Source organism: Ostrea edulis, chromosome 3 (assembly GCF_947568905.1).
Source record: "Ostrea edulis chromosome 3, xbOstEdul1.1, whole genome shotgun sequence".
Lineage (NCBI taxonomy): Eukaryota > Metazoa > Mollusca > Bivalvia > Ostreida > Ostreidae > Ostrea > Ostrea edulis.
The window spans coordinates 48,142,530-48,165,349 of NC_079166.1; the positions used below are offsets into that span (position 1 = coordinate 48,142,530).

At 34.0% G+C, this 22,820-nt stretch overlaps 1 protein-coding gene across 17 annotated transcripts in view; it reads right to left on the minus strand.

Annotated features, from left to right (window-relative positions):
* LOC125674126 (acetyl-CoA carboxylase-like) overlaps positions 1–15,191 on the minus strand; it is a 53,446-nt gene extending 38,255 nt beyond the window's left edge. Inside the window, exons 1-7 of one of the 17 annotated variants that reach the window (XM_056158020.1) lie at positions 15,076–15,191; positions 11,866–12,051; positions 10,158–10,223; positions 7,238–7,282; positions 5,350–5,370; positions 3,815–3,844; positions 2,469–2,598 (exon numbers count right to left, since the gene is read on the minus strand). In XM_056158020.1, coding sequence (XP_056013995.1) covers positions 2,469–2,598; positions 3,815–3,844; positions 5,350–5,370; positions 7,238–7,282; positions 10,158–10,223; positions 11,866–12,041 — 468 coding nt within the window. In that variant the 5' untranslated portion in view covers positions 12,042–12,051; positions 15,076–15,191. Of the gene's footprint in view, positions 1–2,468; positions 2,599–3,814; positions 3,848–5,349; positions 5,371–7,237; positions 7,283–10,157; positions 10,224–11,865; positions 12,052–14,944 lie in introns of all 17 variants that reach the window. The other 16 variants (XM_056158018.1, XM_056158019.1, XM_056158026.1 and 13 more) reach the window with 16 other exon arrangements.
* Positions 15,192–22,820: the final 7,629 nt, after the last annotated feature.

Below are 22,820 nucleotides of genomic sequence, written 5' to 3' on the forward strand. Positions count from 1 at the left end.
CCTTATCTTGTTTCTACAAAAATAATTGGGGTAATATATTACCAGGTTTGTTTTAGAGTTTGAATATTTTGATAGTTCTTGGTTGTGGCAAGAAGAAATGTAACATTAGCTCTTGTAATGTATATTACAAACAGTTATATACATGGGCATCACTAAGTCATTGTGGCAAAGAAAGGGAGAAAAATCTTTGGATCAATCTGGGATCGAACCCAGGACCCTTGCATAACTAGATAGGTGATCTAACCACTGAGCTATCCAGGCTGACATACAAAGTATGGTAATATTATTACACTTTAAATATAAAGGTGAATATGAAAGGTGAAGATAACAAACAGTGATCAATCTCAACCATATTAAAAGGATATTGTAGATGGAATAAAAAGCATGTGCTTTTTATCAAGTTATATAAGTTATACACTTTATACAAATATTGCAATTCAATTCGATTGGATCAAAAAATTATCTCACTGATTCCCTATTTAGCTGCTCAGAGTTGGGTAAAAAATGCCCAATTTTGAAATATTCATGATCACATATGTCGGAAGCTGAATTTAAAAAGTAAACAATTACATGGGGTCGCAAGAGAGTGGACGAGATATAATCAACGCAATAGAAGGGGAGTTACATTTCATGTTTAACACAAAATCATTTTCATACGATTACAAAAGAAATCCTCTTCTCCCTAAATATTTTTCTCGTGTGCTTGCACACATCCACCAAAGATGTCACTCCTTCATAAATATGCATTAGAAAATCATCGATTTCGCCTTGCATTGAATAGACCAATACTCTGTTAATATGTAACTTGTTGACATTTCTGAGTATCATTATTTACTTTAATTTAGTTACCTTGGCCCATATTTAAAGATTTTACATATATATTTGCATGTAAGACTTTGATCCCTATTGTGGCCTCAACCTACCCCCAAGGGCCATGATTTTTACAAAGTTAACTTGAATCTGCACTATGTCAGGAAGCTTTCATGTAAATAAAAATTTCTTTGGCCCAAAGGTTCTTGAGAAGAAGATTTTTAAAGATTTTTTCTTTGCATAATTAGTATGTAAAACTTTGGTCTCCTATTGTGGCCCCATCCTAACCCCGGAGGCCATGATTTTAAGAAATTTGAAATTGCACTATGTCAAGAAGTTTTCATGCAAATGTAAACTTCTTTGGCCCAATGGTTCTTGAGAAAAAGACTTTTTTAAAGATTTTCTATATATATATATATATATGTGTGTGTGTGTGTATGTAAAACTTTGATCCCCTATTGTGGCCCCATCCTACCCCCAGGGGTCATGATTTTATCAAAATTGAATCTGCACTATGTCAGGAAGCTTTCATGTAAATTTCAGCTCATCTGACCCAGTGGTTCTTGAGAAGATTTTTAAATGACTCCAACCTATTTTTGCACTTTTGTGATTATCTCCCCTTTGAAGGGGACATGGCCCTTCATTTGAACGAACTTGAAAGCCCTTCACCCAAGGATGCTTTGTGCCAAGTTTGGTTGATATTGGCCCTGTGGTTCTGGAGAAGAAGAAAATGTAAAAAGATTACAGGTAGGACAGACAACAGGCGATCAGAAAAGCTCACTTGGATCTTTCAGCTCAGGTGAGCTAAAAAAAATGTCAGGATTGTCCTTCAAATCTGGGTACATGGGTAGGCAGGTAAAAGTCTATTTTTTAACGACATTGCAGTTTACAAAAAATGTTTTCTCCAAATGGGCCCTAAATATTCACATTGAAACTAAGGAATCTATGATGAAAAATACCTACAAAATTGAAAATAAATTCACCTTTAAAATCGAAATTACTAAAAACACATAGGTATTTTTAAGTTGGGGAGAATTTCATTGGAAGTCAATTGGGTGAGGGCAAACAAATGTAACTTTTTTACAATTTCCTTCTGTATACACACATACAGAATAGCACTACACACACACATATGGAATAGCATGACTACATACACACATACGGAATAGCACGACTACACACACACATGTGGAATAGCATGACTACAGATACACATACGGAATAGCACGACTACACACACACATAGTGAATAGCATGACTACACACACACATAGTGAATAGCATGACTACACACACACATACGGAATAGCATGACTACAGATACACATACGGAATAGCATGACTACACACACACATAGTGAATAGCATGACTACACACACACATACGGAATAGCATGACTACACACACACATACGGAATAGCATGACTACACACACATGGAATAGCACGACTACACACACACTGACTACACACACACATACAGAATAGCACGACTACACACACACATACGGAATAGCATGACTACACACACACATACAGAATAGCACGACTACACACACACATACGGAATAGCATGACTACACACACACATACGGAATAGCATGACTAGAGATACAACTTTCTTGGGTTTTTTTTTTTTTTTTTTTACATGGTCTTACTTTGTTGATGACTTTATTTCCTCCGAATCTCTTGACAAATTCCTCTGGTGTGGCCACAGAGAAGTCCTTAGGGTGGTAACTCATTCGTCTCCCCCTACTGTCCAAATTACTGGCCCCTGACATGGAGTGCCTACAATAGACAAGTTTTCATTTTACCATTATTCATAATAAATTCAGGAATAACTGCCTATTGGACGAAGGAGTTTTATATTTAAGCATTGAATTGAAAAGAAAATGTATCTGAGATAAAGTTATGCAACATTGACTTATTATAAACAGTTATAATTATTCATGTAGTAGGCAAATACATAACTCTAATAAAGTTTACAGTTTATAAAACAAGTTATTTACTATTAAAAAAATACACAACATATCATGCACTTCAACCATGCAAACAAACTAAACATGCTATGATTTAGAAGCATCCACTGTTAGTAATAATGCACAACCATTCAAACAAGGTGAAGAAATGCTTAGTTTCATTTACATGCTTGCAAATCTAAAATGTACTCCTACATAGTTTTATTCTCAGATCAGATTTCAAATGAAATTATAGAGCTGAATACACATTCATTATTTTGTTGAAATCTCATGTCTGCTTTTTAAATTTATCAGTTTTGAAGATAGGTTTTCATTAATTAATGTTCTAAATAATGTGAAATATAATGTACTTATCATAAGGTAATTCAATTAAAAAGATCTGTTTGTGAAACACATCAAGATCATTACATGACCTTGTTTCATAATGCAACATTGTTGAAAAGGTCAAAGTTGACAGTGAAACAATCTAGTATTTCATTTTCAATTTTACATAAAACACTTAGTATTATTTTTAAATACATAAAACAGTCCAATATAATACATAAAAGATTCTAGCATTTTTTTTTTTTAAATACATCAGTCTAGTATTTTCTTTCACACTAAGGTTATGGTCACAAGACCTCAGTATAATTAGATATGCCTTGGTTACTACAGTATGTATGTTTATCAAAAACCTGTATATGTTTACCTAACATTTATGGTTATGACATGATATAGAGAAAGGTCAAATACAATATGTTTCAGATCTTGTGTTTCTGAAGGCATAAAATTACATTGCAATGCAATATTTCATATACTAAGTTACTAATGAAATCTGTAAGCAGCTATATGTGTACACACTCATCTGCATGTATATTCTTATTTTTGTATCAGACAATGTTACATGACAAGCAGCATATTAAGCATTATAAGTGTAGCAATCCTTTCATGTTTTTTTTCTCTTTGTCTCATAACAAGCAAACTTGCTAGGAAGCTTTTATTGTACAATAATCTATCAGATACACAAAGTTTAAAGTTCTTCATACTTAGCATGCACGGGATGAAAACCTAAAAACCTGCTGAAATTTTTAACATAGATTTATTAAATTAATCCAAAATTAAAGTACTTTTGCGCATGCCTGTACATGAATAAAGTGTTTTTTGGTTTTTTTGGTTATTTTTTTCCCTTCAATTTCTTCTTCCATTCAAGTATAGTTGTACTTCAGCAAAAATTGCAAAGAAAACTTTCTAACTTTATAAGTCAATATCTCCAATTAAAAAATTTCTTGAATTGCTCAATATTGAATAATTATCAGAAGAATTGAACACAGGTCACATGTGAATGAAGTCTGGGATAAATTCTTGGTACTTCTCAGACCCCTGAAAGAAATGAACCATTTAAGGCCCTGAAGGGGCCGTGGCACATCGCTTCTAAGGGATGGAGTGGTACTATGATTTTTTCCCACTTAAAATCCACTTTTGTGTGTGTGTATGTATGTCATCATTTTTCTCTGTGGATCATATTGTAAATTCATGTGCATTCAAATCATTATTGATATCATGTAGATTTCATATTCCTATAGATTTATTGCTTAGCTGGTATCTAATTAAGGATGGATTCTTATCGATAGGAAATGCTGAGATCAAATATTTTGCAATACATTTAATTTTCTTGTTTTTGTACCAAGGTCCATTCCATATGTCACTTTTTAAAAAAAAGAAGTCATATATATGACTTTGAATATTCTGGTATAGAACACATTTGTTGTATCTACTAGTGGTAAAGGACAAATTATATCCAAATTTGCAGCATATATAATATATATGAAATTTTTTTCATTTTTTTATCATGCAGAACAATAGGAAATGAGATGGACTGAATTTTCTCTGATACTGGTACATGTATACATATCATTACATGTAATACTTAGCACATAAAATGTTATTTCTTCTACAATAAAGAACCCCTAGCTGGCTTTTTTATATAATAATGTACATATTCAGATCAAGAAAGATTAAATAATTTTCATAATGTTTTCTTTAAAAAAAAAAAGTAGGGGGTAGGGTATCTATTATACCCCCATGGGGCAGCTAATCAAAAACATCCTTTTTTATATTTAGCAAAAATAAAAACAAATTTCTATGGATGGAATATAAAGTTATTTTACTATACTGCTAATGCCACCTTCTAAATATAGCCCCTATAATTTATCCAAGTTCCCTACACAACAATAGTATGGCTCTATCACACAAATGGGTTTCCATTTGGTCTGATTATAGTCTGAATTCTGACAAAAATCTATCCCTGAAAAAAAAAGCATTTGTCATCCTCCTGGATCAGTTGGTACACAAGCACCGTAAATGTACTGTATAGGGTTTGAGTCCAAAATATATTGAAAAATTTTTCAATCACAACTTGACTTGTAGTATTCTAAATAATTTCCATGTTTTCAAAATATGAATAGAAAATACTCTCTGTTGAGCATAGCTAGACAGTGTGTTTTTCAAAGTCATAATTGTTCACAACTCTCAAAGGTGGATTTTAATTCATGAAATTTACACTGATGCTGATGTTTCGTACCTTTTTGCCATGAAGGTAGACCTGTTCAGAAATATATTTACCCATTTAATAAAAGTGTGTTAAACTTCTAAATTGAAATGAATTCATGATTAATATCAACATTGAGTATTTTTCTGAAGTTTTAATCAAACTGTTTTATTCACATGACGACACAAAAGTCATACCTTTTTGCAGTTAAGATAAGCATGCAGACACAAATACACATGAGGAGAAAATTATAGGGGCATGGACATGATTCAGGTAAAAAAAAATACTTAGATATTCAATCAACGATATGAAAGTACTTGTTATATGTAAAACATAGCAACAAACTCAAATTTCATTTCAAAACCAGATGGAAAGATGTATTTGAGACATCTAATTAAAATTAACTTTTCATTTTGGAGACAAAGCACTCACTGGAGCCCTGTTTATGTTAATTTACATGTCATGTGACTGAAATATCAAACTGATGGCTTCGATTTGTTTACAGTCCTTAATGAGAAATGAATGCATACCCTGGTATTCATTTCGCTCTCGATATAAACAAATGACATGCTTATACAAACGCATTTTTGGAAACTGGGTTTTATGTAAAGTGCATCCTGTGCAGCAATTAAATCAAGATATTCATATCTCTGTAACCAAAAATTGTGAATTTCAAATGATAAAATATCATGTCTATGCCCCTTTCAATATAATTCTTGATAGTTAAAAAATTATGTACATATATGACTTAGCAAAGAAACAAAAAGCATATGAGGGTTGTACCAAAAACTCGTAGACAATGGTAATCATTTTCAAAAATTAAATATGCATCAAATCCAAATGATTTTTTGCATGAGAAAACTATTTATTCTAAACAAAATTGTAAACTTTGAAGTAAATAATAAAATAGATAAATGAGATGTTACTGAATAAAGAAATCCACTTGCATAGTTGGCACACGTACAAAAATATGTAGATATTTTCTTTGTACCACTCAATTAGATGAAAGCAAATAGTTTCATATCAAATATATCGCATTCAGATTTAAATCAATGGAATCAGTGATGTTTTCCGTGTAATATACTGGATTTACAACCACAGAATGTCATAACCGGCAGAAATGTGATGTCATTTTTAAATCTACCTGTAACGAAATATGTGAGACATGGCACCATCAACGGCATTCTTGGAGCACAAGAAATCATTAAGTATTGTGTAGATCGTGGTTTGACGCCTAATTTAAACAAAACAGGAGATGGGAAGCACATCAGATCACCAGAATGTTAGCAGGGTACTAATGTTTAAATGGTACAAGAGATGTGTGGAGGGAATGACATATAACCAAAGATGAGAAGGCCTAAAAAAGAAAATAACGACTGCAAAATCCTGAAGATAAAGAACATCATTGATGAAGATGATGTTTGTGTGCAGACAACTATGAACTTATGTTTATTATTTGTGTTCTACCGTCTGTCATTATGAAAAGAGGTATTGTTTTTTATTTGTGTTCTACCGTATGTCATTATGAAAAGAGATATTATTGTGAAACTTTGTACAAAACACACAAAATGATGCTTTTAAATAGCAAAAAGAAAATTACTATGTTTTTTTCTAACGAATAAATGAGTTATTAACATTGTCTACCACTTTTGGGGACAACCCTCCATACTTCATTGCATCATATTATTTCACAACCACAAAATCTTATGGAATCAGTAATTTATTAAGGAGTTATCTCCCCTACAATCATTAAAATCGTTACTGTTTGAAGGTTTGCTGCATATTTCTTATCTTCAACCTACCCCCATCACATACCAGTGTTAGTAAAGAGGTATACATTTGTACATACTGCGCAGCTCAATCTTAAAGGACACAAACTACTTAAGTATATATCACATAACAAAAAAGAGTAATATTTTACCTGTGCCCAATTTGTTTTCCATGTGAAAAGTCAGTAGGCTGATTCCTAATCAAAATTGTTTATGGACAAAGTAAAAACAGCATATTTGATATTTAATAAATATATTAACAGCAGCTCATGTTACAATGGAATTATTTTTTTATACGTATTTTGCCACATTATTTTGATTTAAGAAATGTGACGGAATATAAATATAAGATATTACTTATAACCCTAGTATGATCATTAATAATTTTTTTATTGATGTAAGTAATAACCCAAATATTTTCAAAGCATGCTGTTACAAATAACAATTTGTGAAGAATGATCATTGAAATGAAAAAAAAAGAAAGAAAAAGAAACCATCATGCCACAAAACAGAAAATAAACAAATTCAAATCACCACATAAATAAATGCATTTCATCTCTATATACACACTAGTTTACTTGGAATCCAAGACAGTTATTTTGCGACTATAAGTCATCATTTTTTTTAGCACCTTAAATGTAAATCATTGTTTACATACATCAAATTATAGAACCCATTTTTCAGATTTTAGAAATGAGGCCAAGGCTTTGAAGGGAATTTCAATTTTGTGGATAATATGCTTTCATGAATGTATGACATATGTAGATGAATATTTCAGAATTTCATCTTTTAAATATATGTCACTGTCCATGATATTTCTACAGAACTGATTGGGACCAATGTTTAATTTCTGAATTAACACAAAAATTAATGTACACTTAATTGTCAACAGCTGACGATCAAATGTGAAGAAATGTATTTCCGCCCAACTTAGTCTCACTTTGAGAAGGCTTTCAATGATATCTGACACAAACAACAAATACAATGTAGCGCATAAAGAAGGGAGCAAACGCTTGGTTAATACAGTACAGCCTGTTTAATCCAGATGCTATGTAATCTGAAAGGTAGCTGCAATAATGTTGCCCTCTAATGTTGGGGGGGGGGGGGGGGGGGGCTACAACTCCTTAGGATCTATGAAATAGTGCAGTTGTGGGAGTGATTCACTCCTGCAACATTTACGATCGATTCATTCTAAACATTTGCTGGTTTTCTTTACTGAAACACAGTTGATATTATGTGTTTCTTAGTTATATAAATTTACGGTTTGTGAGACTATTCTACTGTTTTTAACAATTTTGATATATTCCACTTTCTCAATTCAAATTATGCGCAATATTTGATGTACTGGATCTGAACTTTAAGTTTTCAATTTATTTGCATATGCAAACACATACCAATGTACAAGTATGGAGGAGAAAGAGATTTCATCGGAATTGGAAATGTGTAAATTTTATATCAAGTTAAAAAACGAAACAGCAGAATGTAATTTTTTTTCTGCCACCATATGATTTTCCTTTCTTTGTTTGAATGGCTTGAGTCTGTGTTGAACAACTACTTTTTCACACTGAATGTCAACGGTTTGGTTTTTCAATAGATCCACTTACGACATCTCGCGATAACAAGCATGGCAATTAATGTAAACGAAAAATTTTGCATGTTACACAATGAAAAACACCTTTATTAGACATGCCCATGCGCAAATTTGGTAATCTATTTAGTGTAAACAACATTAGAGATGTGTAAACGGAGCCTATTTTAGGTTATTCATAAAAATATTTTGCACCATTACGAAGATCGTATGGAATTGTAGCCCTATCCCGCAAATATCGGAAAAAAAGAAAATTGGAGAGGCTGGGCTACATCATTGCAGCTATCTAAAATGTTGTGTAAACCATTAATACCTATTTTGGCAGAATAAATTTTGAATAAAATTGATATATAAACACTATCCAGGTGTTATCTAATCCAATCTAATGATCTTTTCTAGTAACCAGCATGTCCGGATTAGACAATTAAGCTTCACTGTATAGGAAAGTCTTTCAATTACAAGGTACGTACCATGAAATAATGATCAAATTTGGTCCCCTTTTCAATTCATTCATATTTGTATCAGGGATAAAATTTACTTCAAAATTAAAGATAAATTTAACATTTTGCCTAGCAACAGCAATACCACAAGTGCAGAGATGGCAATCATACACATTAGAATAATATTCTATAGGGATTTTTTCTGCAGTGTAAACATTAGTGATTTTCTAGCTCACAGGTATACAAATAATTTTAGCAGAATATATTTTGTTGGACACTGATTTTCAAAACATAAAAAAAATTGATAAGCAGTGTAGAATTAATTACTTATCTTAAAAAGCTTCACTATCATCAGAAACTGACATAGAAAAAACCCAATAGTCTTTTTACCTCCCATGCTGGAGAGTGCTATATGTACCTTTCACAAAGTATTCGGATTGTAGAAACATTTGTGTACAATTTTACGCTATAGGCTCCTGTTCTTCTTATCATGCCGTGAAATTGCACATCTTATTACATAGATATCAGTGCCATTGTAGAACACCCTTCCGGGGGTGGGGGTGGGGGTGGGGGGTGGGGGTGTGTATTGATTATAACAATATAAATAAATAACAATCAGAAGTACTAATACTGTCAAAGTTCACATTTCTGTATGATAAAGTATTTCAATTTGCTGATCTGTCGAATTTTTACAATTTCAAATAATATCTATTCGATGTAGAATACCTTTGCCAAATAGGACATAATGAGAAGAAGGCAGTTATATGTTAATGTAGATACCAAAATCTAACTTAAGTATGAATGTATTTTACTTGTTTAGTGGCTATCAAGTTTCAAAAATTGTTGGAAAGGGGAAACAAATATAGGTATAGGTACAAGATGTGATACCTAATCTAATGTTTTGAGAGGTAAAAATAGCTGCTTGCCCAGATGCGGATGCAGGCATTAAACACACATATTTCTTTTAAGAGGAACTGGAAATAAAAATTTGAACTGGTAACATTCAGAAACTGTCAACAAAGATCTATAGTAATATATTCTTACAACAGGGAATCAATATCAAAGGATGGATGTCTCTGTGAGGTTTCACAATAACTTGGTTGAGTACACCTAAATCAACAGAGTAAGTATATCTTTACATCTACCTGTACCTCAATTACTGCACTTCAAAATATTTTGAATTCTAAGAGCTAAAAGTCTGCTATTTTCTTTGTTCTTGGTTGTATCTTAAAGTAGTTTCAGCTTATCATATTTGTTTAGATAGATATCAGAGGCATGTAATATTCAAGGTCATTAATCACCATTTCTATGTATATTATGTGCTAATGTTTTCAACACTCCAAAGTTGAAGGAGAGGTTAAAATAACATATTTTTGCTTTCTTATTATTGGGATTAAAATTTTGGACACAAATACTGCATGTTTGTTTCTAATAATTCTATTAACCAGGTGAAGATACAAAATACATTCAATACATGCTAATGAATTAAAAAAAATAATAACCTTTATAACAGGGCAATAATTAGGTATCTTGAAATTCAGTATAAAACAAAGGATGACAGAAATGAAACACAAGTAGTAATTATAAATGACAAATTAAAGTATGTCACGTTTTTCACATTTTAAATGCAGGATGAAATGATTAACACAGATAAACCCGAAATTATTTTTGGGAGATGAACAGATATCTCTTTAGGAGCTGAACAGTAGAAAAATATCTCTTTATGAGCTGAAATGTAGACAGATTATCCAATCGAAAACACACAAATGAGAAGATGATGTACCAATCATGTTTAAAACATATTAAACATATGATTACTTGTAATTTTGATTGAGACATGAGATACCACATAGACCTGCAGAAGTTATTACTGTCAGATTACAGATTTACTTAAAGGTACATGTGCTGTATCATTGAATGAACATCACCAAAGGAATAAAAGTATGTATTTTTTTTATCAAGCAATATAAGTAATACACTTTATGCAAATTGTACAACTTAGCTTGAATGGATTAAAAAGCAATCAAACTAATTTAAAAATATCATGATTAGGTGACGTTGCTAGCAGAATTTAGAAAGTAAACGATCATATGGCAACGTGACAGCATGGATGGCCTGCAGGCTATTGAGTGATGGAATACAAGACAGGAGGAACCAAACTCAGCAATGGACGTGAGAAGGGGAGTTAACATAAAAATGTTACATGTAAAATCACTTTTAATATGACTAAATATAGTAAACAAAATCCCTCTTCCTTCGTATTGTTTCTAATGATACTTTTCCTGCGCCATCAATCCTCCATAAATATGCATTAGAAAATCAACATTTTGATCTTGCATTAAAAAGACCTGTCCAGAACTTCACTGATACCAATCAATAATTTGTCAAAATTGCCAGATCTTATTTTATAATTTATCATGCTGACAAAATTTTGGTCTGGTTTCCAACATTGAAAAATACTGTTCAATATGGCACAATACCTTTAAGTAATTATTGTCAGACTACAGACAGACTTAAGTACTTACTGTCAGACTACAGACAGACTTAAGTAATTCCTGTCAGACTACGGACAGACTCAAGTAATTACTGTAAGACTACGGACAGACTTAAGTAACTGCTGTCAGACTACAGACTTAGTAATTATTGTCAGACTACAGACAGACTTAAGTAATTACTATCAGATAACAGATATATTTAAGTAATTACTATCAGACTAAAACTATACATAATTACTGTCAGACTATACACTTACTTAAGCTTTGGTTCAGAGGTGTCCTCTCTTGAGGGAGATTGTATGAGGGAGGGGACACTGTCCTTCTTTTCCTCATGATGATCATCAAGAAATACCTCAGGGGGGTCTACAGAATCTGTGCTATCCTCATTGTCCCCCACCACAAAACTGACCTCTCCTTTCTTCTCTTTACTCATTATTAAATTCCTACAAATCATAGAAAGACTTGGTTCTCAATAAAGTCCCAGAACATTTACATCCTGTTCAACAGTCTTTCTCTGTATATAACAGATGTAGGACTCTAGGGTGTCTCTGTAGTCTCTCTCTCTCTCTCTCTCTCTCTCTCTATATATATATATATTCTCTCTCTCTCTCTCTCTCTCTCTCTCTCTCTCTCTCTCTCTATATATATATATATTCTCTCTCTCTCTCTCTATATATATATATATATATATATGTAAAAGAAATTTTTAAAAAGATGCACGAATATGTTTAGTAAAGATTTATCGCTTTCATTTCAAATCTTCAGAAGCTTTACATTTAGTAACACACACACATATATATATATATGTGTGTGTGTGTGTGTGTATTGTATTATTATACTACACTGGGGTGATCTGCATTAAAAATATTTAAAAAATATACAACAAAAACAATTAAAGTTTAGTGGGTTCTCTTTGTCTACTCATGAGTATTCTATTACCTCAACAATTCAAAACAGAATATGTTGCCTAACTTGATGGCGTTCATATGTTATGCTGAATACGTAAATCACATGCTACATACACGATGAAAGTTTGTGGGGTTTGTTCTTGATATTCATTGTCAGTATGGTGTTTATACTTTAATGCGGGTATGTGGGTGATATAAATTAGAAAGATCTATATAAAAAATCATTTAAACCTATTTGCTAACAATCATCTATAAAAACAGCTATAACACATGTGTAAAGCAAACTTATATTTAAATATTCTCGATGTAAACAGATAAATTAAATCAATATATATATGTCATACATACAGTGTATATATTAACTATCCATTTTCACTCAGTCTGATAAGATACATAAATTGTTACATGCATGTCTAGAGTGCACAAAGGGCTGTATGAGGTACAAAGTTGAATTTTTTTTTTATTGGCCTTGATCAAAGATACGATGTTGACGACTCGAGTATTTTTGACTTGATTTTTTCATGAACTTGGAAGTAAGAGCATGTAATCTTCAATGCCCTGAATGACTAAGTTCAAGGCCAAACTGATATCTAAAATCCCACAGTGAATGGCCATGAATTTAAAGCAAGCAACTGGATAAGTATATGTGACAGTGTTTAAGAAGTATGCATGTTTATATCTTATATTATCTGTTCTGCAAACAGGAAGCAGATCAGTCTGGGATCTGTCAGTGATTCAGATTATCTCAAATTTCACACAATCAGAGCCGATACAATATGGTTGGCATAATCCTAAATGAGTGCTTCTGTCACATCCATGCTTAATAAACAAGAGCCCCATGGGCCATATCACTCACATGAGTCACCTTGGCCCTGCTGATGTTCAGTTATTGATTTTTAAAAGCATTTTTGCAATCTTTATTCCCATGAAAACTTTTGACCCCCATATTAAGGCCCCAACCTAGCCCCATAAGGTCACAATATACCTGGAATATAATCATGATACAATGTCACAAGATAGAATATCATGGTATGAAATGCATTGTCTTGCCATACTATATATGCCATCTTAAACAGTGCAATTAATCTATGTTATATTTTCTTAAAAGCAGGTCAAATACAAGGTCAAGGTTACATGGTTAAAATATTTTGATACCAAAAGAAAGGTCTTCTCACAAGGAATGCATACAAGAAATATGAAAGAAGTATCACTCATCATTCAAAAGTTATGAGCAAGGTTAAAGAATTGGTAAAGTTTTAAAACTTGGGTCAAATGTTAAGGCCAAGATCACATTGTTAAACATCAAATGAAATCTCTTGCCATCAGGAATCTAAATACTGAAATACGAAAGCCCTACTTATTTATTAAATAGTTCAGGAGATATTGCCTTAGTTAGATTTTCTTAAAAGTAAGTCAAACTCAAAAGTCAAGGTCAAAAACTTTGATATCAAAACAAAGGTCTTGTCACAAGGAATAGAAATGTGAGAGCCCAATCACTTACCATTCAAAATTATGAGCAAGGTTCAAGTTTTAGACTGACAGGACAAAAACAATACGAGTCTAGTCATTGGGGCATAAACAAATTGAATCAACACAACTTTATAAGAACATTTGCATTTTAATATGATTTAGTGTGGTCTTCATAATCTTTAAAAAAAATTGTTTTGATTTCCTACATATTCCCATATCAGACTTCTGATCCTACTTCTGGGACCCCTGAATTTTACATTACCAAAAGATGCTTGGAGAAAAGCTCACTTGAGCCTTCGGCTCAGGTGAGCTAAAAAGAAAACAAAATTCTAATTGAAAAGCTTGACATGCATGAAATTGAAAAAGAATAAAATTAAACTAATCTATGAACAAATTACCAAACCGAATTTGTGTCTATCATTCATTTTCAAATAACATTGAATATTGCACAATAAATTTCTGTCTATAGGAATTTGTTGTGGTCTATAGGAAATAAAATGACTATGGACCGAAGTCTATAGGACTTTAAAGTTAGTTTCGTACAAAAATTACAGAGTTAAACTTAGCTGATAGTCAGTGTAAATAAAAAATTTGAAAGCATAGGAACTATCAAATGATTATTCGTTTTCCACTTTTCTGACAAAACTTTTGATTAAAAGTCACATGGAAACCACTGAATAGTTTTCTACTACTACAAAGGCATGTATAACGAACTGATATCACTTTCGTCAATTTAGGGAAAATGGATATTCTTTTTACAGGAGAGGACAGGTACAGTCTACACCCAGGCTATGCCTGACCTCCTCTAAAAGGAATTGAGGAATTGTACCCAACCTGAACCTGTTGGAATATCAGATAGCCGAGATACTCACGAACATAAGTAAGCAAAGATAAGTAATACAATGTACTGTGAACAGAGCATACTAAATAATACATTTTTCAGTACATTATACCCTACCGTTTACACAAAACTCCACCAGATACAGACAAGGTGCCGACAATTTTTCACATTTTATGATATGTCGGTACAAATACATACCACACACAATCACGTTATTACACGTCTACCTCGTAGGTATGTTAACTTACTATCCGCGGGGCAGCGATCCTACAAATTCATGTTTCTCGCCTGATTTCCACAGGCAGTGGCGTGAGCTCCCTGGCGAACGTAAACTGTAAGTTCAAAGGTGACGTCAATATCATTAAACAACTCGTACAAAAATAGGTCGATCATAAGGATACAACATCGCACCAAATTGCAACGTACATACGATACATATGGGTCACTAGTAAAGTAAAGATATGTTTTGTATTATGCTTACATACAAACAGAGCGAAATAAAAAAAAAAAATGCTTCATAAATCTTTTGCGACAACTCGAAGCTGTACGATGGCTGCCATACCAAAAAATTGGGGGAAATATAAAAATACAAAACATTTTGCATATTCAATTTCAGACGGCTATGTTTTGTGGTCGTGCCTCCAAACGCAGGAGTCTGGAGTTTTATTAGTTAAATTGAATTAAAAATTCAGAAAAAAGATCCACCCTCTTCTATATAAAAACAACAGGGTTGCGTTCAAGATCATAACGGCTATAGCCTAGTGGCTGCATGATTTGTGTCATTTTACAAGTTGTCGTCTTTTCCTTATTTTGAGTCGATTAAATGTATCTAATATTATCATTGAGCGGTGTTTTCGTAATTTTGGGACGAAAAGTCTCTAAATATCGTTTTGTTGTCTTTTCGTCTCCAATTAAATAACAAAAAGACGATAAAGTGTAAACTGGCACAAATCAGCCCCTAGGCAAGCCGTAGCGGTTTGTGATCTTGAACGTAGCCTAGGATGGCAAAGGAATTAAGGGGGAGGGGGTCGACAACAACAGAAATAAAAGCCTAAATAAAGATATTGACTATCATTTAAATCGAAACAAGGTCATGTGAAGAACCTAATAGAAAGTACAAAACCAGATATCATATAATATTGGGTACTGAGACCAGGGCTGCGTTCAAGATGGTAGCGGCTAGCCTAGCTGCTAGGCTAGATATCTAGGTATATTGAACGCACTGTATGAATTAACGCTTGTTATTCCTGCGTAGGGCTAGCCTAGCACATCGTTCAAGATCATAGCACTACCGAGTCCTACGTAGCAGCTACGATCTTGAACGCAGCCCTGGATTGACGAAAGTATCACAACCAGATACTACCACCTGATGATCTACTTATACTATATATCGCAGGGAGTACTGATTGCTAGCAATGATCAGCTCAGCTGTCCCAGACACCAACTGTGAGATCATACGGGCAAAAATTAACATAGTGGGAACAACAAACTTATAAATCTGGCCTGTATGAGGCAACCCGAAAACATCAAATGAGAGCAGCATTGAGGAACTCGGGCGAAGCCTGGAGCAAATTCTGTCAAAACTGCTTATTTAATAGCTGGTGGTAATTTCAATCTACCAGGATGGGATTGGAGAACAAAATCCCTGAAACCTGACACAGCATATGCCCTAGCATTCACAAGTTCACTGACATCCTAGACAACAACGACCTTGTCCAACTAGTAGAAGAACCCACTAGATCTTATGGTGACCATCAACCCATCACGTACCACACGTACAAAGATCATCCCAGGAATATCAGATCATGACATAGTCATTGTCTTCTCAGAGGTTGACAATGAAACAAAAACAAACCCCACGTAAAATCCCACTGTATATGGACGCAAAGTGGGAATCGATGAAGTCAGACATAAAAAAATCAGAGACATTGCAATTACAGGAGGGTCCACCGAAGATCTCTGGTGTACATTTAAAGAGAATCCAGAACGCAGCATTTCTACGCACATAAGTAGCCAAACTCAAAGACAATCCCCCGTGACTCTCACCTGAAATCCGCCGACTAATATATCGTCGAGACCGCCTATATCAACGTATGGAACCTAACATCCAAATTCAAGGACTTTAAAAAGCGTCTTGTGCAGAGGGAAATCCGACGTGTCTACTAGAAGTACATTGAAAATATCGTCTCACCGGCAGAAAAGAATCCGCAACAAAGCTGTATGAAACGTTTCTGGACATACATAAATCATTAAAGGACAGATTTTAATGGAATCGCACCTTTAAGAAGTGACGGAATCCTACATACCAATCCCGTGGACCAAGCAACCATACTCAACAAACAGTTCTGGGACAGTCAGCATTTTCCACAAAGGACGCACACTCTAGAGAAGACTTCAATATGAGATGCGATATATCAGGCAGATTCCCCACTTGTGAAAATCAACTCGTTACGGAAAACGGTGTCATGAAGCTTCTATTAAACCCCTCCAAAGCCAAAAACACGAGTAAAGGCAAACAGACCGACGCTCTAATCATGGATTTTTCCAAAGCCTTTGACAAGGTCAGTCATAGTCTATTCGTACACAAGCTCGAGCACTATGGAATCCGAGGACGGGTTAACAGATGAATAGAGGGTTTTCTGCTAAATCGATCCCAGTCAGTCGTAGTCAAAGGGGAATGCTCACCATACATAGATGTGGAATCAGGGGTCCCCCAGGGGAGTGTTTTTGGATACCGTTACATCGGTCACGGCCAATGTATACAAATCTCCAGTTAGACCACTTGTGGAGTATGCATGCAAGCCCAGTATGGGATCCATATGACAAACCTGAAATAGACAGACTGGAAATGGTACAATGTCGAGAGGCAAGATATGTTACCAACAGGAGTGGAAATAGGTCAAGCGTAACTAAGTGACATGCCACATCTGGAATGGAGATCAATGGGGGGGAAAAGAAGGAAAGATGCCCGACTCCCACTGCTCAATAAGATTGAACATGATAAAGGTACCATTAGAAAAGAGGGCTGTCTAGTAAGACCAAGACGTATGACCAGAAACACACACGATCAATGCTACCAAATACCATCTACCATCTCTGTGACTACCGCAAATATTCATTCTGTCCTCGAACCATCAAGGATTGGAACTCGCTACCATCTGGGACACTCCGACAGTGTCATCGCCGTCACTTGAAGACTCTAGGGCTTTTATCCTGTTCTTAATCTTATTCGCATGCGCCCCCAAGTACAATCAACTCGTTGATGGTGGCCATTATCGGGCAGAAGCAGATAGTTGGTAAAATGGGTAGTGAAAACCTGGCCGGGTCATCTTCGTAACCCGATTTTTAAAATTTTTCTTCGTTACTTTATTTTCTTTTTATGTGAATCTTCTTAGTCCTTATCTGGATGATACGTTGGATCTTCGCTACAAAATTTACGGCATAATTTTGCTTCACTTTGAAAATATCAATGATTGTTTATTTCAGGTTGGTAATTATAATGGGTAGCGAGAAAAAAATAAATATTTTTCTGTGATTACACCTATGAGACACGTCAACGAAACTACACGTGATTTAGATAAATATTATATGCTAATTGATCACCCAAATGCTGCATGTACCTGTTATGTGAGTCTTACAATGTATATATTCAATATTTACGATCCGGGTCGAAAGGAAACCGGATACGCGTAACCCTGGCCGAATAGCCGAATGTTAGCTGTCACTTTCATCTTCGACGCATCCGACTTAATTCAACTTCCCTTCAATTGCTAATTATGAATGGATATCACTTTGGAAGTTAGCTCCTGAGCTTTTGAGCACACCTGCGCAGGATGCTGCATCTAATATAAGTATTTACTGGTTCAATACTGATCCCATTGGTGCAAACATATTACACATCTATCACTGTACCCTATCCATTTGAAAATAGTGTGTCAATTCAAATTTTGATAAGGTTTTGCATGGACTATATTTTGTGGCGGAAGGATTGATTAATCAAAAAGTTCTAAATCTGCTTGATATTACAGTTCCTACTTCATTCAATATATCTTCTATTTTTATACTCCTATACGTGTATTTTAGTTTAATAATTCATGATACGAGTAGCTGAGACTTGGAACTAGATCAAATGATGTAATTTGTTAATTTCATCGACATATGTTTCCAAACAGAACACCGATTCTTTAAAAAGTTTAACTTGAATTAATTTACTCGAAATTTTGTATAAAAATTCGACATTTTCGCCATAATTTAAAGCATTTGTTCTTCAATCCCCACTTTGTTAGCTCCATTTTAAATTCTAAGACAAGACCTTGAAAATTATATGAATTTTTAGAAATTGACATTACTCCTAATATGCCTTTTTAAACTCTCAAATTTGATGTCATGAAGTTTTTCGTATATCAAGTGCAAAAAGGTCATTATTTATTTCCATTATACTTGTATTAAACTTTTTTTTATCTGTAGTGTTAGAAGACATGATTAATTATCTATTTCATGTCATGATTTATTTGTGTTGCTTATATCGTGTTGACACCAACAGACAAATAAAGTTCATGTTTAGAACACTGTAGCTCAATAAGAAGCACAGCGACCCCAGTTTTTCTTTTCAATTTCATAATTCTCCTTCAATGTAGAAATTAAGAATACACTTCCCAAAAAATTGACATTACTCCAAATGTCAGGTGCGAACCTCTTTGTACTATTTATATGAATGGACTTTAATCTCACAGGAATAACATAGTAATTAAATTTAATAATTGCTCATCTTTAAACCCTACATTGTTTGTTTTGTTTTTCAGTTTAGATATACACGAAGCACGAATAATTTATCAATCGTTGATAATAATTTGTTAAGATCAGAATTATTAGCAACTAGAGCAGAATAAATAACGCCGGCCCGGGTAATCCGCATCTGTTTTCTTTTTCGCCCGGGTTTGGAAAAATCGCCGATAAGTCAAATACAAGAACAGAATAAATAACGCCGGCCCGGGTCATCCGCGGAAAATCGCCGATAAGTCAAATACAAGAAATAATGCATTGAGTATCAAATTCAACTCTATAAGAATTGAAGAAAGCGAGTTTTCCAGCACCTGGTGCTTAGTTCACAGAAAATATGCAGCAATGTGTGTTTTGGTTTCGCTACCCACTTTACCAGGTTTTATACAATCCATTGCATTCTCTATTTATAGGTAATATGCTAGATTTTGTGCCGAAGACTTTAAATGTATCACTAAGAATATCTATACTTATAAATTAAAAATTTTTGCAATAAACTCCGAAACGCTTGCTCCATGTAACTCGCTGCTTGCACCATTGACATTGATCCATGTGTGAGGTGAAGTCCGTAAGCTATGATAGAATCTTACTTGCTTAGTTAATGTCGTAAATTTGATTAAAAACCTACCTTTGTTTTCGATAAACTACCCTGAAATAGCAAAAAATGAGAGTACAGTAGCGGACACGCTTTGGCGGATCTAAGCCAGTTTTCTTATTGAACTTAAGATGATACAATAGTTTGATCAATGTACAGAAGAATTAAGTTTCGATAATTTTTAAATAAATAAAATATGCATGTTCGTTTTTTCAATCCGCGATTTTAGTCTTGAATCAGCCTTGTGGAAATTTCCAGAACGAAGCATTACATCACTGTGGAAGTTTAGGTCTCTCTCTCTCTATATATATATCGCACATTCTCGGGCCTTTCCGGCAAGTCGAGAAGTTGTGATTGGTTTACAACATGATCAGCATAAATTGTGTAGGTGTTCAGTGTTCGGTATACTTATAATACGTTTGACTAGGCCCATATATATCATTTTATAAAGAACTTCAACGAAGGACACCACACCACACCCCCTTCCGAGACCACCATCTGACACATCGATAAAGTTTTAGATACGAAATTCATCTGAGATTTTCGATGTTCCTAATTTTTTCCCATGATTATATAGAAGCCATTGTTTGTAGTTATTTATTAACAGTTACTGATGTGTACAAACATGGATAAACGCGAAAACAGGTGTTTTTTTGTTTTGTTTTTTTTTTGGTTTTTTTTTTTAGATTTAATCGTGTTCAACTTCAGTGATGACATAGATCATGAAAGTAAGCAATAAGTCGAAAACTGTCCAATATGTCCGATATCGAATGGCCCAGGGCTGTTCTGGGAAGTTTGCACCATATAAATTTGAAGTTAAAATATTTCACCGAAATTAGGTTGTTCTCTACCTGATAATGTCCAAGAAATCAGGCCACTGTTTACAATATAGAAGTTTCTCTGTTTGTTATTCATATAATGCATTATGTTTTAGTTGATTATTGCGTTTGACGAGAAGAACGACGTGTATTCATAATTTTGCCCTTAAATTGTCGCACTGTACAAAAACTACCATTATAAACACATTCACAATACGGAATTTCAAATTTTGAAATTATGAACGACCGTTCATTTTGTCTTTGGCCAACTATTCGGCCTGACTGATTACAATTGCATTCGTAAAATCATTACATGCATCTATACGGAGAGACATCATTTCTGTTACATATAAGGAACATTTAATTTGGAGCTCCATGTGACTTCATAATAATCAAGGTTTGTTTACTGTATGTGATATCAATACATATAACAGAACTTGTGCACGCAATTACATGTATTCTGAAATTCTTCTTAAATTCATTTGAATTAAAGATATCTTTCATTCAATACACGTGCGCCACAATTCAGACACGCATTAAAAAGTCTTTCCTCTATGCAATATTATTTGTGATTTCCTGCGCTTGCGCTGGGTTTCATCTAGTATTCTGTAAGTTTCAAAGCAAACGATGATATATCAACGAAGAAAACTAAAGAAATCGGTTGACGAAGGTGAACCAGCCCGGCCCAGTTTTTACTACCCATTTTACCAACACACACGGGGGGGGGGGGGGGGGGGGGGGCGCTCCCCTGAAAAAAAAACTATTCCTCGGTTTAGCTGGACGATTTAGCTGGTAACTATTTCAGCAACCGCGGGGTGTTTCAGTTGTATATCAAACTATCTAACAATATGCAACCTCCGTGGGGATTACGGGTTCTTTTCCAACTTTTACCCACTATGACCAGAGTAAAACGGCGCACCTGCATGGGTTGCGTTCAGGACCCTAGCGGCTAGCCCACAGACCATGGGCCAGTAACACTTACATTATCTCCCCCTCTAGGGATTTCTCTACATTATGATTTTTTGAAGGTGTGTAAAAATAAAGTTGAACGACAGTTGTTTGACAAATTTATGTAAGGGCGTTTTCAAGACATGCTAATTTGAATTTATCAATTTTTTCGCAAATTCAATATGGCCGTTACCGTCTTCCTTACCGCATTACAGACTGTACAATGGACTGGGGCTTTCCAGAGAGGACATTGGTGATAATTACATGTACTTATAAGACTAGAAGACAAAATAGTATGGAAAGTGATACATATTCTAAAATGGCTACAAAATACATTTTTCATTTATGCATTTCATTCATGTCTTACAGAACAATCATTCTCAATGACAGAACAATACGTACAATACCTATTAAGATGTAAAGTATTGAATAAACAGTATGATAAACGGTACTTTTATAAATACTATAACCCGTAGTAAAAAGTATGTCATGATATATTCCAATCGTCCAAATCCTTGACATAACTCATGGAAATTCCAATAAAGAATTTACGAATGTGATAGATACATACAAAATAAACGTGGATTCTGTTTTGGCACAATAAAAAAATATTTAAAATTCGACCATTCGCACTACTTATGTTTTATTATCTTGTGACATTATTGAATACTTTTATAGTACTTAATGATATTTGCATTTTCTTCGATATATCCCAGGGAACTCAAAATAAAAGAAACCACATAGTCTTCCACATCCGCTTTGTACATAGATAGTGTATTGAACATAAGCAAACTAACAACTCAACTATATGACAAACGGGATGACTTCAGCTTCTCCATCTTCTAATATTCAT